This window comes from Adiantum capillus-veneris, chromosome 25 (genome assembly GCF_014529385.1).
Source record: "Adiantum capillus-veneris isolate H3 chromosome 25, ASM1452938v2, whole genome shotgun sequence".
In the NCBI taxonomy this organism is placed as follows: Eukaryota; Viridiplantae; Streptophyta; class Polypodiopsida; order Polypodiales; family Pteridaceae; genus Adiantum; species Adiantum capillus-veneris.
Window position 1 is genome coordinate 88,733,480 of NC_140955.1, and position 19,564 is coordinate 88,753,043.

At 42.9% G+C, this 19,564-nt stretch overlaps 1 protein-coding gene and 1 pseudogene across 1 annotated transcript; both read right to left on the bottom strand.

Moving 5' to 3' along the window:
• Window positions 1-13,083: 13,083 nt before the first annotated feature.
• Window positions 13,084-15,119, bottom strand: LOC147425242 (uncharacterized; annotated as a pseudogene).
• LOC147425243 (uncharacterized) lies at window positions 13,721-15,650 on the bottom strand. The gene has a single exon (XM_086500519.1). The coding sequence runs from the start codon at window positions 15,648-15,650 to the stop codon at window positions 15,294-15,296; it is 357 nt and encodes a 118-aa protein (XP_086356645.1). The 3' UTR covers window positions 13,721-15,293.
• Between the last annotated feature and the right edge of the window lie 3,914 nt (window positions 15,651-19,564).

The following is a 19,564-nucleotide window of genomic DNA, read 5'->3' on the forward strand; positions in this document are numbered from 1 at the left end:
TTGTCTCCCTCGAACGACCAAAGCACTATTGCCTTTGCCTTTGTCAATGTTCTTCCTGTTCACTTCCTCTGTGAGCAAGCTGCCTTCTACATTGGCACTTGTAAGACCTTTTGGCGCGACAGAATTACTTAACGCTGTACGAAAAGTATCCCAACTGTCTGGCAAAGTGATTAAGAGAAACATAGCCTTCACTAAATCTGGAAAGACTATCTCCTGTGCTGTTAACTGGCTGAAAATTGTGTGAAATTCATTCAGATGATTTGACATGGCTGTCCCTTCCTTCATCTTCAAATCCACCAATTTCTTGAGCCAGTAAATCTAAGAAGCAGCACTTTGTTTCTCGTACATACCACGTAGCTTTTGCCATACGCCATACGCTGTAGTCTCTTCTGCTACGTTGAAGTAAACATTTTCTGCCAGTGTCAGCATGATTGTGGAACAAGCTAACTCGTCAAGCTCTTCCCACTCATCTTCAGCCATACCTTCTGGTCTCTCCCCTTTGAGCTTCAGTGGCTTCACTTGTTTTTTCTGCACCAAAACCTGCCAAATCTGCTTCTTCCAGAATGGAAAGTTTGTGCCATCCAGCTTCTTTATGTTGTAAAGAGTCTCACTTTGAGAAGATGCCATATCTGCCAAACTGTTTACTCCTGAGAAAAATCCGGCAGAGTTTCCCCTGTAAACTGGCCTCTGTACACAGTAAACAAGCTGTAATCAACAAGCTGAACACCTCTCCTCAGGAACTGTCAGTATTTTGAAAATTTTTGACAGTCTCCCCTGTAAACTGAGCTCTGGGAACCAAAAGATAGCTCAAAAAACAATCATAAATAGCTGACCAGTGACAAATCTAAAAAATCTCTGTAATTTGCTGTCCTGTAAGTATACATTGTCTCCTCTCTGGGCGATGACAGAACCTGTATCTCTCTCAAGACTGAACCCTGAACAATGCCTCAACGGCTTGACGCATAAGATGCAATCCAGTGTCTACACAAAGTCATACATCCTAAGGGATAAAAGTCGCCGAAGAGGATGCGTGTAGAGGGGAACTCCAGCAACCTAATCCACCTCACACTGGGTAACCCAGCCCCCAGTGCTTGGCTTCAAAAAACTTCACACACGACCCTCTCAGATGGCTCAGCAAACTGCCCAGAACTAGCATACATCCTATAATAGACCAATCACTGTCCTATAACCGCTGCGGCGGTCTGTCTGCTAGCGTGACTCACAACTAGCAGACCCACAATCACAGTACATCAATCTGCAATACATGCCAGTGGTGTCAAGCCGTCGTATGGCCACACCTCCCCTGGAACCTGGCAAGCACAAGAAGTAACAATGCAGACTGCAATATATATATCTGATGATATATATATGTGTACCTGGTCTATAGATGATGCTCTGAAGACTAATGAGTGATGTATGTCGATGCCGATATTGATGTCGGCCACCTCCTGCTTGCCAATCTACACAAGACGGATTTCTTTGCGGCTGAAATCTATCTTCTGCTGTAGTGCTCAGAACAAAATTCTGAGGGCATAAACGGCTTCGAAAGGGGGGTAAAACCGCAGGTCACCTGCTGGAAACGCTCCCGGAACGCCGAGTGTGAATTTTCGAACTCCGGATCCAGAATCTGCCGGAAAAGTGCGCGCGCGCGATTGCGCAAAACCACACTGAACCAAGGCTCTGATACCAATTGAAGTCGCGGAGCGGAGCGTGGGTCGACTCTCACACACACACACACAGTGAGCTTACACAGTACAGTACGCAGAGAACTGTTAGAAGGGTTATCTCCCAATACCTTAGTATTCACAAAGTATATGTGAGTATATACAAAGAGTTAGAGGTAAGTGAGTTAGGCGGGCGGCCGGCCATATCCGCATAAGAGGCCACTTGGGCTTTAATCCCAACAAAAACTTGAATGGAAATTCCAATGAGGCAAATGTATAGCCTATGGAGATTTCAAGAAATGCTACAGATAAACCTATTGTTGATGGACATCTACATGATGATGTGGAAAGGGCAGAGAATGAGGAGGCTAGAGGTATGCCAAAGTGCTAATTCATACTCTATGTGATAGTAAATTGGATGCACCTTTGACTAGTCGTACTTGTTCAGGTTCTTGCCATGCATCTTATGCATCAAATTGTTATGTTTTGGCTATTTCTAGTTTATGTGATGTGGAGTAACCTCTACCTTTTAATGAAGCACAAAATTCAAAAAATTGGATGGTGTCATGTAATTAGAATATGATGCACTTATAGAAAATGACATATGGACTTTATGTGATTTGTCTCCTAGAAAAAAGACCATTGGTACAAAGTGGGTTTACAAGTTGAAACATAAGCTGAAAGGTGAGATTGATCTCTATAAAGCTTGACTTGTCGCAAAAGGTTATGCATAGCAGAACTACATAGATTATAATGGGACTTTTGCTCCCACTTGTTGTATGACTATTGTTTGTTTTCTATATACATTGGCATTTCATTTTGGATGGGATGTACATCAATCAAACATTGTTAGTGCTTTCTTGAGTGGTGATACATTTAAGGAAGTTTATGTAAAGCAGTCTCGTAGTTTCTTCAAAGAAGGATAAGAAGATAAAGTGTGCAAAATGTAAGAAAGCTATATATGGGCTCAAGAAATCTCTTCGTGCTTGGTATGAGAAAGATGACACTCATTTGGTTAAACGAGGCTTTCATAATGGACCAACAGAAAGCTCTTTGTATGTAAAGAATGCGGATGATGTATTTCTCATTGTCGTTCTCTATGTAGATAATTTGCTCATTACTGGTCCAAATGAGACAGATATTGATGAATTTAAGACTGATTTCAATGCTACTTTCAATATGAAAGGCTTGGGGCTTTTGCATCATTACTTGGGTGTATAGTTTAAGGAGTGTGATGGTGGTATTACCTTGTGTCAAACAAGCGACATAGAGATATTACTATGTAAATTTGGACTTGCGGACTGCAAACCCATTGCTACTCCCATAGAAACATGTTTGGAGTTGATTCTTCATGATTCTTGTGATCCTGCTAATGTCACTCTTTATCAGAGTGTTGGTGGATGCCTTATTTATGTATGCAATGAGGCCCGATATTCAATTTGTAGTCTCACATGTCAACACATTTATGTATAGTCCAAGGTCTAAGCATTAGCAAGCTGTCAAGAGGATCTGTCGCTACTTGAGTAGCACTTTACATCTTGGCTTGTTTTATCCCAAGGGGGATCATTGCCGCCATATTTATATGCTTTTTTGTACTCAAATTGGGCGGGTTACTATGACATGCAAATGTCCACAAGTGGTTTTTGTTTCATGCTTGAAAATTCATGCTTATCATGGTTGAGCAAGATGCAACCTACTCTGGCCACTTCCAGTTGTGAGGTTGAGAACAAGACAGTCTTTACAACTACGATTGAATGTATATGGTTCAGATGCCTTATGGCTCATTTGGGTGTTGGATAAGATACAAACAACATCATTTAAAAAAATAGTCAAAGCACATTGGTAGCTGCAAGGAACCTAGTTTTCCATGCTCACACAAAGCACATTGAGGTGCATTATCACTATGTCAGAGAGAGACTCTTGGTAGGAGAGACCAACTTGGCTTATGTGTTGATATAGGATGACCACAAAGGCATTGCCTCATGAGAAGTTTGAAGCTTTCAAGCTTTGGGCTTGCTTCCCTTTGTGGATTGATTATGCATTCAGGGCATGACACTTCTTTATACACTATGTGCCAGCTCTTGTTCAACACATCACTCCCAGGGGGGAATTGTTACCATACATATGTGGTGGTGATGTGTGAACACACATAGGACTACCTTTGCATTTTTCCCTCACTTGGAGATTCTTTCCCCCGTGCATTGTATTTACACCCATCATTCTAGGGCTAATTTATCTTTCCATTGTGCATTAAGTAATATAATCTACCTTGAGCTTCTTCATCTTCTCCAAGTTGTGTGTGTTTCTTTGCAATCCTATTCCAACAAATACTTCACCAACATTTAGAGACTCTTTGGGGACACATAATTAGGTAAACAGACACCATTGTTAGTCCCAAAACTCATATTATCCATATGTGGAGTATGTCTCGTTTAATGTCTAAAACTATGACACCTATCAAGTGCAAGATGTACTTGTATGTGGAGTATGTCTCATTTAATGTCTAAAAATATGACACCTATCAAGTGCAACATGTACTTGTATGTGGAGGTAACTATAAACACTCAGTAACATGAGTGAGAGGGACCCTCATAAACCTTGCTCCACACTAGCTAAACCAAACTCCATGAGCTTCTAGACCATGTTGCACCCCTTGTGACTAATAACATGTGCCAAGCAAAACCCTGCCATGTAGGTATGTAACTACAAGGTGCAAAAATATATATGGTACATGATTGTCCCAAAATTCTTTGCTCTTACATGCAAGATACTCCTCCCCAAGGGTCTATGCACAAAATACACAATTTACACTTTTATACAATTGTCAATATACAATATCAATATACATCAGAGTTGCGGAAGCATTTGCATGGGGGAGGCGTTCTCAACACCTGACCTAGCATGGATTTTAGGCCATGAGCCGGATTGCATTTAGAGGTAACTAGCGACTATTGTTACCCCTGAATGGGTGATATGAATGAAAGCGTACTCAAGGAAAATAACATTGTGGAGGGTGAATATATGTGTACACCACTTAGAGAGAGAGAGAGAGAGAGAGAGAGAGAGAGAGAGAGAATAGTGGAGGATGAAATAGAGTGCGTAGAGACAACGGAGAATGGAAAAAGATAATAGTTAAATGCCCCAGCTAAATGAAATAGGCGACCATGTATTAATGTAATAACAAAATCTGGGTATACCATAACATCAAAAATATAAAATGACTAGCAGAGCATCGGACCCTATGTAGGGATCGATCCATCCACCCATCCACTTTTACTTTACTACGGACATAGAAATTTTCACTTTGCCGCCGAGAGCGAGCTAGAACACATCCAACCTACCTGAGCCCAACATAGGCTAAAGCCGCTTTGCCTCCCTCCATGAACTCGAGCTCTAAAAGGATCCCAAATACGAGTAGGTGGTAGGGTAACAACACCAACCATGCCAGTTTAGGCGCCACGCCTCTTTGGTGCCCATCATTGAGTGTTTAGGCAAAGCCAAGGCAAGATCCCCGACGCGTTAGTTGTGTAGGTCGTTTAACCCCCGATGCACTAACCGTATAGATGAGCCTAACAAAAAAAAAGACCTAGGCAACACACCCGACAAAGCCCCAGGTTATCAACCCTTTTGTCTAAGGCTAAGCAATGTAGGTGATCCTAGTCTTGTAGCGACGCTATCATGAGAAACATAACACATGAGTCCAATCACAATAGCACTTTCCATATGCACAAACAATCTTTTCCAACAAGCAGTCAGACTGTACAGGGTCTCTACCCTTATACGTCCACTATGAATTATCAAAATCGCTTCTTGATCCAACCCAAAAACCATAAACCATAATCCAATCACATCACACGGGTGAGCACCCACTCAACTCAGGGTAATGCACATCCAATCCTAGGAAACCACTTTAGCACATATCATGGCTGCAAAATTTTTGGCAGCATAACCATATTAAAAAAAAATATCGAAGAGCCACACAGGCTAACAATAATCCATGAGGGATCTCAAGCCTTGATCATAAACCATATTTTATACTGAACCGACTCCCACTTGGAGTTTGACATATCCACTACAATCAAACTGATCCCACACACATGGCCCTTAAGACATGATTTTTTTATGCATAAAATAAGTCCGACCAGCAAGTAAACATGATATCAAAACCTGAAAGGTACATTATCAACAATCTAGCCTCAAAAGGGTCCACTATTTCTTTGCCCACTAAATTAGATATTAGTGAAAATAAACCAATATTTAGTTGGTAGCCCTAGGTATTGCCTTGGCAATCCAAACCCCTTGGTTAGATCTTGCAAAATCAAATCTCTTGGCTAGATTCTACATGGAAACTGCTTAACTAACAGTTAACTATGGCCACCATAATCTACCATGTCACAAATAGTCATTGTAAGCAACTTGGTAAGCTAAACTTAACTACTACACCTTGGAAGATTGAACGTTTGAAAGTAAAAGTGTGAAGGGAACAATCTATAACCCACTCAACACTCATAGGGTGATTTGGCATTAGCTGAGTCATACCCCTAGAAATTCCACTTTTATAACCATAATCACTGCTATAGATGAAACATGAGATCCTCTCAAGCTAGAATATTATTCAATGCCTAGATGGATGGTGCATACTTTGCATGACAATAAATTGGATGGACCTATGCTTATTTGTACTTGTTTAGGTTTTTGTCACGTATCACGTGTAGTGGATTGTTATGCTTTGTTTATTTTTAGTTTGTATGATGAAGAAGAATATCTTTCTTTTAATGAAGCACATCATCCAAAAAATTGGATGGCTGTAATGGAAATAGAATATGATACACTTATAGAAATGAACCCTTGACTTTATGCGATTTTCCTCCTAGCAAAAAGTCCACTGCTACAAAGTGGCTTTATATGTAAAAATGTAAGCCAGATGGTGAGACTGATCGCTACAAGAAGGTAGGACTTGTTGCAAAAGGTATGCACATCAAAAATGCATTTGACTATGAAGAGACTTTTGCTCCCATTATTTATATGACTTCTATTCATTTTTATGTGCATTGAAAGCTTATTTTGGATGCAATGTACAACAGTTAGACATTTTACTTCTTTCTTGAATGGTGATATACTTGAGGAAGTATATGTAATGTAGCCTAAAGGCCTTGTCAAGAAAGTACAAGAAAAGAAAGTGTGAAAATGTAAGAAAGATTTATGTGGGTTTTAGCAGTTTCCTTGTGCTTGATATGAGAAATCTAGCACTCATTTGGTTAAGCAATATTTTTTTATTCATCCAACTAAAAGTACTTTAGATGTCAAATGTGATGGTGATGTATATCTCCTTGTCATTTTGTACGTAGATGATTTGCTATTTACTAGTCCGAATGAGACACACATTGTTAAATTGAAGGATGAATTGAATTCTACTTTCAAAGTGAAAGATCTTTGGGACTTTTGCATCATTACTTGCGCATACAATTTAAGCAGTGTGATGGAGGTATTGCTTTGTGTCAAGAAAGATACATAGAGACATTTCTATGTAAGTTTGGTGGGCTTGAGGACTACAAACCTTCCTACTCCAATAAAAACATGTCTAAAATTGAGTCTTCATGACTTTGGAGATCTTGTGGATGTCACTCTTTATTAGCATATTGGTGTTGGATGCCTTACTTGTGTATACATACTAGGTCATATATTCACTTTGCAGTCTCACAAGCCAAAAAATTTATGCACAGCCCAGGTTCTAGGCATTGGCAAGCTATAAAAAGGATCTTTTGCTACTTGAGTGGCACTTACATCTTTGGTTTTTTTCAATCCCAAGGGGGGGGGGGGGGATCATTGCCACCAAATTTGCATGCTTTTTTGGACTTAGATTGGGATAATTATTATGACACACAAGTGTCCACAAGTGATTTTTGTTTCACACTTGATAGTTCATGTATATCATGGTTGAGCAAGAAGTAACTTGTTGTGACCAATTCTAGTTTTGACATTGAGTAAAAGACAACCTTCATAGCTACAATTGAGTGTGTATGTCTCAGATGCCTTATGGATGATGTGGGTGTTGGACAAGACACTTCCAACATCATCTACATTGACAATTAGAGTGCATTGGCAATCGTGAAGAACCTAGTTTTTTCATGCTCGCACAAAGCATATTGAGGTGCATATCACTAGGTTAGGAAACTTCTCTTATCGAGAGAGACTAGCTTGGCTACATGCCAACACATAACAATCTTACAGGTCTACTCAAAAAAGAATTGCCTTGTGAGAAGTTCAAGTATTTTTGCAAAGCTTTGGGCTCGCTTCCCTTTATGGATTGATCATGTCCTTAGGACATGGCACTTCCCTGTACACTATGTGGCATCTCTGTTCACCACATCACTTCCAAGAGGATTTTTTCCCATATATGTGGTAAGAATTTGTGTGAACACGCTTAGGACTACCAAGAACTACTGTGTATTCTCCTCTTTCTTCTCAAGATTGTAACTCTCTCTCACAAATGGTGTGGATTGTTTGTTCCATTATGTTTTCATGTGATAGCTCTATGTGACAGTGCAAGTTTCTCATGATAAATTTGTGGTTTTGATGTAGCTAATAAGTGCTTGAGCATGATGGTCTCCTCTTGAGCTCCCATGAGAGAGAGAGAGAGAGAGAGAGAGATTCCTTTGCTATCTTGGGCACTTGAGATAGAGTGTGTGAGAGGATCAGGAGAGAAAAAGCTCCAATGAGCGCTCCCTTCTATGCTTGTGCAAATTTGCAACAACTAGTCTTGAATTAGAATGCATACAACCTGCCTAATGAAGTGCGAACACTCCATAATGCAACTCAATCTTGATCACATACTTGTCCCCTCTTGTTATGAATTTGCCCCCCACCCCCCTTCTCTTAGACTCTTATTGACAAGTGTATACACACCACACACTTGTTGAGTTCACACAAAGCAAGTATGTGCTACTTTGGACATGTGGCCTAGCCAAGCTTCGTAAAGAAGAACTAGAGTCAACTTACTAAATGAGGAAGGTCTGATCTAACCTTAGTCTTTGGTTTTTCCCATGCATTTATTAAAAACCATAAACTTACCCTTTTATTGATTAGCTCGGGTGCAAGACCTTTGCACAAATCTTGGAGGCTTATGAAGCCAACCCAGATTATAGCCCACCTACTAATTTAGGACTTGTTGAATTATGATTGGCTTTGGTAAAAAGTGACACTCTCCCTTGGGCTTTAACAATTCACCTATTGCGTGAAACCTTAGCACAATGCTTTGGAGGTGCCGTCAAGCTGCTTCCAAAACCTGCTAAATTTAGACAATTTGTGGCAAGTTAGAATTTTATTGGCTTTCCAGACTTCATACTTGGAGTCTAAAAAGCTATTTTAATGACTTGAACTTAGCACAAGTACTTTTTATTTTTAGACTCCTCGAATTGCTTTAGGTCATCTCCTTTGCCATATACCTTTGATCAAGGCTTCTCATGATATACCCATCCTTCCTTGACTTGTACCTATGAGACATTGAATAATTCCATCCTTCTTGAGGCATGTTTGCCTAGGCACGTTTTCCCTACAGGGTACCTGCAAGCTCTAAGCAAGACAAAGCATGGGTCATATTACGAGGGGTATATATTCGTCCATTGTGCAACCACCCATATAATTACCATCATTTAATTAGGTAAGTTTATTCAAACTTTAGGAGTCACTTGGCCTTCTAAGGAGCTCATCACACCCATCAAGTGCATTACCTTAACCACATTGTGTTTTCCAAAATCAACATCCCCTCCATACTTGCATTTGTGGAAACACGCGACGATACTTGTAGCAAACCCCACGATCATGAGTGAAGGGCTATGTGTTACTGTACTATGTTTGAAGAGAAGGCTACTACACATCTTGTAGATTTTTTATGCCCTGCTTAGCTTACATGTGTTGTTGTACAATGCAGGTGGCTTGATCACAATGGCCAAGTGAATGAGTTGTTATAATAAGAAGAGGAGGAGGTTGTGAACACTATAGTGGCTATAAGACACCATTAATCGGCTCCATGACTGACTTCAGGAATGTAGAGAGACTGAAGGCCATTAGTCAATGCACCTTAGAGGAGAAGAGATGGAGAAGGCAAAGAGAGTAGCAATCTAGCCGACATCAGCAAACATTGAAGGATGTCGTAGCATGCTTGAGGCTAGCTCAAGGGCTAGCTGAGCATGAAGCAAGAGTGTGGGATGCCTGTAAGAGCAGGCATTGGTCGGCAAGCATACAAGGAATGGTTTTGAAAGTCTACCCACAAGTAGGTAATAAGGACCATGTTAGCACCACAGTGGGTAGTTGTGAGTGGTAGCTATTCAAGTGCTAGGAAGCAACCATCATGAAAGTTGAGTTCGCATCAAAGTACAATTCATGCGGCTATTTAGTGTGGTTTTTTGGAACCGTTAATAAATCTTTGTAGGTGATTTGAGCTAGCATTCAAAAGTTCAAGGCAAAGGCACGCAAAGTAACAAAACAATCGTGCAATCAGTTATTAAGATATGGAACATGTAGTATTGGAAGCAATGGAAGGGGTTTGTTGCAGTAAAGGCTTGTGTGATTGCTGAGAGAAATTTCCACGTGCATCAGATTGTTGTTAAGTATGGAGCCTGATTTACCTCTTGTAGCTTCTAGTCTTTAAAACGAACATTCATAAAGCCCCCATTATGAGGAGAAGCCAACGTCCATAAGAAAAATCACTCGCCAAACAACCAAAAATTCATGCCCAATCTCAAGCTTTGCTCGAGATTGGGCTCATTGGAATATTCCCTTTTCATCTAGAATATTATGGTCGTACAGCGGCCGGAGAGTAGTCAAAAAATGGCCGATCGGTTGGCCGGTGGTCGGAAGTCAATGGCCGGTGGCCAGTGGCCGAATTCAAGGTGGACTTGTCTTCTCAAGAGGGTGGCCACACATGGGCACATTGGAGAGTCCAACTTGGACTTGTCTACACAAGGGCGACTACACATGGTTGTCTCTCATGAGAGAGAGCAACCCTTTTGGTCTATAAAAGGAGGCCTCTTCGACACACAAAAGGCATTGTGAAGTTGATGAACAAGGTGAGTGTGAGGTGGTGAGAGTGAAGCAAGGCGGGAGCTCTATTAAGGGTATAATCCCTTTTTAACCTACTTTTAGTTTGAAGTACTAAAGCCATTGAGTGGCTTCTTGCCCATGGATGTAGCCCACATTGGGTGAACCGTGCTCTCTCTCTCTCTCTCTCTCTCTCTCTCTCTCTCTCTCTCTCTCTCTCTCTCTCTCGTGTGTGAAAATTATCTCTCTCTATTAAGTAAACTACTTTAATATCTACTTAGCTACGTCCTATTTCCTAACGATTGCAATACCTACTATGAGGCCACCTTCAAAGGTGGTCACATGAGGAGTACACACACACACACACACACACACACACACACACACACACACACACATATATATATATATATATATGTACTCAAGTATGGCACTTATTTAGAGAGAGAGAGAGAGAGAGAGAGAGAGAGAGAGAGAGAGAGAGATAGAAGGATGCACATTTGAATGGAGTTGTCAATGCAAGATTTGGTTGATTGGTGCGGAGATAGAAAAACTAAGGTTGGGGAGACAAAGTACTAGCTCCCAATCATACTTTGATATTGCACTCACTTAGGCCATGCACTAAATATTTGTTTTGAAATACTTTTAGAAAGGGAAAATTACCAAAATACCCCTCTAATTTGGGAAATTCCCAAAAGTACCCCTCAAATTTCAAAAATTCCCAATATACCCCCAATATTTTGTCACAAATTCCCAAAATGCCCTTCAATTTTTCCAAAATTCCTAAAATACCCTTGGTTGTGAGATTCAGTTTCCTCCAAGATGGAAAAATTTCTAGCTTTTCGTAAGAAGACCGATTTACTATCAATTGATGACAGCCCGATTTGCTTGGAGCTTAGTAAAGAAGGACTAGAGTCAACTTACTAAATGAGGAAGAGCTGATCTAACCTTAGCCTTTAGGTTTTCCCTTGCATTTATTAAAAACCATAAACTTACCCTTTTATTGATTAACTCGGGTGCAAGACCTTTGCACGAATCTTGGAGACTTATGAAGCTAACCCGCGCTACAGCCTACCTACTAATTTAGGACTTGTTGAATTAGGATGGGCTTTGGTAAAACGTGACACTCTCCCTTGGGCTTTAAAAATTCACCTCTTGCGTGAAACCTTAGCACAATGCTTTGGAGGTGCCGTCAAGCTGCTTCCAAAACCTGTTAAATTGAGATAATTTGTGGCAAGTTAGAATTTTACTCTAAGGTTATCTAGCTTTCATACTTGGAGTCTAAAGAGCTATTTCAATGACATGAACTTAGCACTACTACTTTCTATTTTTAGACTCCTCGAATTGCTTCAGGTCATCTCCTTTGCCCTGTACCTTTGATCAAGGCTTCTCAGGATATATCCATCCTTCCTTGACCTATACCTATGAGACATTGAAGAATTTCAACCTTCTTGAGACATTTTTTCCTAGGCATGTTTGCCCTACAGGCTACCTGCAAGCTCTAAGCAAGACAAAGCATTATGAGGGGTACATATCCGTCCATTGTGCAAACACCCATATAATTACCAGCATTTAATTGGGTAAGTTTTATTCAAACTTCAAGAGTCACTTGGCCTTCTATCCCTGGGAGCTCATAACACCCATCAAGCGCATTACCTTAACCACATTGTGTTCGCCAAGAGTAGCATCCCGACGTGACGATACTTGTAACAAACCCCACGATCATGAGTGAAGGCCTATGTATTAGTGTACTATGTTTGAAGAGAACGCTAGTAGACATCGTGTGGATTGTTGATGCCCTGCTTAGCTTAGCTTGCATGTGTTGTTGCACAATGCAAGTGTGTTGATCACAATGGCCAAGTCCGTGGGCTGTTATAATAGGAAGAGGAGGAGGTTGTGAACACGATAGTGACTATAGGGCACCATTAACCGGCAATGTAGAGAGAATGAAGGCCATTAGTCAATGCACCTGATAGGAGAAGAGATGGAGAAGGCAAAGAGAGTAGCAATCTAGACCACATCAGCAGCAGACATTGAAGGGTGTCGTAGCTCAAGGGCTAGCTGAGCATGAAGCAAGAGTGTGGGATGCCTGCGAGAGCAAGCGTTGGTCGACAGGCGGACAAGCAATGGTTTTGAAAGCCTACCCACAATTAGGTAATAAGGACTATGTTAGCACCACAGTGGGTGTTATTCAAGTGCTAGGAAGCAACCGTCATGACCGTTAATAAATCTTTGTAGGCGATTTGAGCGGAGCTTTATATGGATGATCGCTTGGGTATATTCTCCAACAGCAAGAGGAATTCCAATCATTTGTTGGGGGATGGGAAAAGCCCAGATTTTAGATTAGAAAACAAATACCTGTTACGTACAAAAGCCTAACTTAAGAGCTTCAAATTCATTCTAGCATTGCATGGACATTTGAAAGCGTGTTCGACACAAGGCGCAATCCAATAGTTGCGAGGCTCTCTAGAATGATGGAGCATATATGGCTTTTGAGACCATAAAAGATAGACTCACTGAAGGATGAATTACAGAGACTAAAGACTAAGGTGACTGAGAAAGACAAGCTTATTGAGAATTGAGAATCCTCCAAAGATGGAGCTACAACCCTTGCAACACATAGCATTAGCAAACACCCACACCCAAGGGAAAGTTGCACAGATAAAGCGAGAAGGGGTGCCTTGGAAAGAGCATATACTTGAAACTCATACAGAAGTGAAGCACTTGATCAAAGAGGCAAAAGAAATGCTGAGAGAGGAGATCGGCAAAGTATGAAAGTCGATCCTGGATGAAAGTCTAGGTTTCTACACGCAATAAGTGGAACCCTCCTTACACCTAATCAAATCCATGAGTGGTACCATAGGCTCTCCCCTATCCGTTAACTAACTTTAGGCAAGGAGACCAGTGGAAAAGAGATCCACAACGCAATTTATGTTACAGAGGAGGGAATGAGGCTTCCAAGAAGAGATTAGTGGATCGACAGCCAAAATGGAGAAAGACATGGCTGCTCGAGTACATGACGAACTACCTGTTATCATCTGATCAAGGCACCAAAGAAGAGAGAAGGAAGACGGCACACAGATTGCTCAAAAAGTAGAACCCTAGTCTACCAGCACTGGCAATAGATACTCATCCCCTCGACAAGAAGTATATGGTGAAGACCCACAACACTTCTAAAAGAATATAACAGATCTATCTTGTATCATGCTTGTGAAAGATGGCATGACCGTGTTGCCGCACATTAAAACTTTCCTCATGGAAAAGTTGCGTCTGCTCGTCTCCCTAGGTAAGGAGCAGATTCATGCTTAACCTCGGCCTAAGCACCGAGATGCAGCCAAAGCTAGTTGACCCCCTTTCCCAGGCTAAGGAGCAGATGCATGCTTAACCTCGGCCTAAGCGCCGAGATGCAACCAAAGCTAGTTGACCCCCTTTCCCAGGCTAAGGAGCAGATGCATGCTTAACCTCGGCCTAAGCACCGAGATGCAGCCAAAGCTAGTTGATCCCCTCTTCCAAGGCAAGAAATATCACCGATCTTGGGCAATGTCCTACACGAGCGGCGGCCTGAATTGTCCCTGCAACTTCCCATCTTCAAACGTTATGCAGAACAGGCTTCCCTCTGCAAACATGTTGACCGGCCAATCGCCACAAACAAGCCCCTCCCAGAGATGCTCAGGGGTGCTTGCCACCTCCACCCAAGAGGCTGCTCCAAAAGCAATGGGTCTCAGCTCCCACACTTCAAATCCAGTGCAAATAGTGCTCTCACCCATGCTGCGAGCTACTAGCAATCTTCCTTTGTACTTCAAGTACACTTCCACCTTGTTCCACCCATCCTCTGATACATTGTACCCCAGAAAAGTTTTACCAGATGATCTGAAAAAGAAGTCAGCACTGGCCACCTTAGCAGAACCTGCAATGGCAGCTTTTGGGTTCGAACCAGCCCTCCAGCAACCCCTTCTGAAATCAAAAACCTCAAAAGTAGAATGTGCGTCCAACATAAAACTCTTGTGCCAGCAAGATGTAGTAGGGGTCGTGATTGTCAACTGCCATGCGCATCTTGCAGCCAAGGGTGTTCAAGCCAGGTTTCCTGAAGAGGTAGCATGCATTCTGCAGAGGGGGGAGCACCTTTACCCAGTCTGTAAGACAATTGAAGACAATAACAGAGTAGTCATCAGGGGCCTACGGCTTGTGCACAAATGCACACGTCAGGCCTCCTGCACTGACTAGACGAGGACGACAGCGCCCCACATAGAATGTGTCCTCCAACTGGGGCAAAAGACTGCAGCCCATGCCCCTAAGTAAGCTGAACAGTTTCCCCTGACTGCAGCCAGGGAAAGGGAGCCAAAAAAGGGCCCAGTCTTGGCTACTGAAGGCTCTGAAGTTCCAAATTCGCTCATCACAGGGGAGCGGTTGAGACATTACATACCGGTACTCTTCCTTCTGCTCATCTTCTGTGTCTAGCCAACGCAGGCCTTCTGAGCATCAATTTCCACGTTTTGCAAACACATCGTAGTTGGAAAATCTGGCAAAGAGGCACCGAAAGAATACAAGTCGTAGGAACGGTAAGGAGTCGATCACATTGCTTGTTGGCTCTTACCGCCGCCTTCCTCCTCCTAACCCACCACCACAACATCGACTTTGTTCTCCACCCACACGCACACCACTCAAAACATCTGCCTTGGCTCTCTTTATCCAATCCCTGGTGGACAGCACCTGCGCAGCTTTACGCCTGCTCTGCTCTCGCCCCTCCACAAAGGCATCCAGTCTAAGTGCCCAGTATCGCTCTTTTCGTTCTTCCGCTGCCACTGCCACATCGGCTGCAGCTGCAGCCGCTGCCAAATACTTACCCTCTTGGGTGGACACGCCGCGGCATCCGCGTCCTCCCGAACCCTTCCCTTCTGGGTCTCGTCCTCCTCCAATCTGCTCCCGCCTCCGCCGCCTGGCTATCATCTACTCTCCTCCTGGAAAAGAGGCCTAGCTCCCTAAAGATCAGCCCACCGGCATCCATGAACCTTCTTCTTTCGCTTTCATCTCCTGGCTGGCACTCTGTGTGTGTGTGTGTGTGTGTGTGAGAGAGAGAGAGAGAGAGAGAGAGAGAGAGTGAATCGCTAACACCCTAGGCTGGGTTCACATTGGGGAGGCGGGAGAAACACTCCAAAAGTGATTTTCCAGTGGAAGAGTTGCAAAATGCATACATAGGTGTCCTGCCCATTTCTTTGGCTCCACCTCTTCTGAACCCATCCGTAGAGGGTGGAACAAAAAGTGACTATTTTCTTTCGCAGCCTACTATGAAAATTGGAAAGCGGTGGAACAAAGAGTGAAAGAAAGCAAAGTTTACTAATTGCATCAATAACCCACAGCACAAACCATAACCCAAATATTTTGTTAAAATTAATGCATTGGCTACGAAGATCTAAGTTGAAGATGATGATGAATCCATTTCCTCAAAAGTCGCATTTCCAAAAATAGCTTGGACATTCATCCGTGCTTGCTCTCTGTACATTGCCTTTGCAATACTCGGGTAATTGGGGGATACACTAGAATAGGAGGCAGGCTATGCTCGCAAGTTGGGTATTGAGCCCTTTCCACAAAAGACAGTACCTTACACGAGCTATACAAAGCAAGTCACCACCACCCTGCTGTCTTGGTCCCCCTTTCCATAGATAAAGCCCACATATGCCACCAGAGCCATGACCATCTTGGAGCAATGTAAGTTGTACCTGTCCCCATGGAAAGTTGCGACTGCTCATTTCCCTAGGTAAGGAGTAGATGCATGCTTAACCTCGGCCTAGGCACTGAGATGCAGGCAAAGCTAGTTGACCTCCTCTCCCAAGGTAAGAAGCAGATGCATACTTAACCTCGGCCTATGCAGCCAAAGCTAGTTGCCCCCTCTTACGGGGCAAGAAATACCATCGGTCTTGGGCGATGTCATACACAAGCGACGGCCTGAATTGTCCCTGCAACTTCCCATCTTCAAACGTTATGCAGAAGAGGCTTCTCTCTGCAGACATGTTCACCACCCAATCACCACAATCAAGCCCCTCCCAATGATGCTCAGGGTGCTTGCCACCTCCACTGTAACAAACTTGGACACTCCAAGTCAAGATACAGCAGAGAATCACTTCAAAACAGTTCACAATTCACACTTGAGTCGACATGGCCCGACTTAGTTTTGTGCCTAGTGTAACAAACTGCTGACGTGTCAAAACCCTAATTCTGTTGAAACCCTAACCCTAAAATCAAAAACCCTAATTCTTATTTAGAAAAAGAAGAAGAAAATCATAGCGAGCGAGTCTTGCGAAGATAGAGATATGAAGGGTGGGGAGGGTTGGGTTGGGGGGGCGGGGGGGGGAGAATAAAAAAATGTCAGTTTTACACCAAACGCGTTTCGCTTGAATTAGCTCATCAGTGGTGCAAAAACTTAGGTGGAAGGGGGGAGTATAAATAGGGGGGCATGGTTCAAAAATCTGTACAGAGCCCTGTAGTTAAAGTAGGATGGTGCCAATTGAAGGAGAGTTACTCCCTAATTCCTTTAGCAGGTACTCAATAAAGAGGGGGAGCTTGCAAGGGATGTACAAAAAAGGGAGGCTAATAAAGAGTGTACCGAAAAGTAATGGAGGGTTAGGGGGTGTAATGGAGTTAAGAAGGAGGAGGCTAGAAGAGGTGGCAAGGATCATGGATTTTTAAGAGGAGGAATATATGGGGTGTAAGGTTTAAAAGTGAACGACCTTCGGGGAGCCGGGGGGGGGGGGGGGGGGAAGGGAAAGGGAAGGAAATGGAAATTATGTGGGATTGGGTTTTTCTGAGAGGAGAGAGCCGAGATTTGGTGCATTGAGCCAACATACGATTGGTTTTGGGAGGTGTGCCAGCTCGGGATTAGCTTTGAGAAGATTAGAGAGAGGTTTGTTTATGGAGAGGGAGGGGTTAAGAGTGTGGGTGAGGGGTGAGAAAGGAATTTTTACAATGGTGGGTGGTGGTTTGGTTTTGTGGTTTTTTTGTAGGAGGGAGGGTCTCGAGTGGTAAGAGATAAACCGAAAGCATGCTTCCAAGAGAGGGGGAGGGTAACCTTTAGCCCTAAGCCTGGAAAAGAAGAGGTTTCGGATAGCGATAAAACCCTCCAGGGAGCTCTCTCGAATGATGTACCTTTTGATTTCTTGGAGAATGAAGGAAAACTTTTGGTGTGTTGGATGCCAGGACTGCCAAGGGATATAATTGTAGGAGTTCATGCTTTTTTGATGACATTTGGAATCGAGAATCCCATGGGTGGCAAAGGAGGTTCCTTTGAAGAAGTGGATATCTAAAATAAATTCCTCTTGCAGGGAGATGAGGAAAGAGATCTTTATATGCTTTTGGAGAGGGTGTCCATAGTTTTGCAGCATTTTACCCAAACTAGAAGCAGAGCCATCCCAAACACCAAAAGCATCATCCACGAATCTTTTAAAGTGGAGAAGGGAGGGAGAGGCAAGGAGGTTCATGCCTTCTTCTAGGGAGCAAAGAAAGAGGCATGCATAGACTACGGCAAAGTTCGAGCCCATTGCCGTTCCTTTGATTTGGTGTCAACACTTTCCTTTAAAGGAAAGATAGTGATGATTGAGGATAAGGGAGACTAGGGATAGGATAAAGTGGATTTTGGGAAAGGGGAAAAGGTCCTGGATGGTGTTTCTGAGAGCATAAAGACCCTCTTGTATCGGAATGCTTGGATACAGGGATTCTACGTCAAAAGTGAAAAGAAATATGTGGGGAGGAAAAGAAATGGTGGCTAGGTCCAAGATAAGGGAGTGGGAGTCTTGGAGGTGTTGGGTTTTAGATAAGAGGATGGGGTAGAGTTGAGCATGGAGCCATTTGGAAGAATTTTTCAAGATATACCCTTTGTAGGAACAAATAGGGCGACCAACAAGGGTGGGTTTGTGGATTTTGGGTAGGAGAAAGAAAGGGCACAGTTTAGGTAAGGGTTTGCCAAGAGAGGAGGAGAGGATAAACATTCGTTCGTTGTATGGGAGGAGGGGGTAGCTAGATACAATGGAAGCGAGGAGGGAAGAGAAAAAAGGTAAGGGGGGAGAAGAAATAAGGGAGTAGGTGAGTGGATCTGAAAGTTGGCGAAGAGCCTCATTATCAGACCAAGCCCTTCAGAGGATTACCGGCCCAAGATTCTTATCGGCCGGTTTGATTGTGATGATGACGTCATTTTTTAAGGAGGATATGGCTTCAAACAAAAAGGGTTTGAAGTGGAAGGTAGGGGTAAGAGAGAGAAGGGTTTTAAGAAAAGAAAAAATGTGCTTGAAGGTAAGGTTAAGCGATAAAGAAGGAGAGGGGGGATTCCAAGAGGGATTGGGGATAGATAAAGAGAGGGGAGAGGAGGGAGAGTTGTTTTTAAAGAAGAGTTTTAGTTGAAGTGATCTATTAAAGTTAGGGTATGCTTCTAGGATTAGATTTGGCGGAGGTGGAGGGGAGGGGGGAATATAGTTGAGACCAAGCCCAAGAAGCTTTCTTTCGGAAGAGGAGAGGGAGCCTTGGGAGAGATTGTGTGAAGAGAGGTTGGTGAATTTGTGTTCAAGAGAAAAGGTAGAGAGTTTTTTTAAGACTAAAATTTTGAAGAGGTAAGGGTTTGTGAGAGGAAGCCAATACTTGGAACGCATTTTACCAAAAGGGGAGGGGAGGGTGAGGAGAGGGAAAGTACAAGGAGAAGGGGTCCAAAGATGGAAAAAGAGAGGAGGTTTGGAGAAGAGCAAGTGGACCCAAGTTGTAGGGTGCTCTTTTCCTAATTCAACCTCCTCCAATGCAAGTTTTTTGAGCTCTTGGGTAGGCTAAACTTGGGGTGAATTGGATTATTTTGAGGTGTGCGGGAGGAGCTAGGGGAAGGAGAT

Coding starts and splice junctions, on each gene's coding strand:
- LOC147425243 (XM_086500519.1), bottom strand. CDS start 15,650: ATGATAGCCAGGCGGCGGAGGCGGGAGCAGATTGGAGGAGGACGAGAC.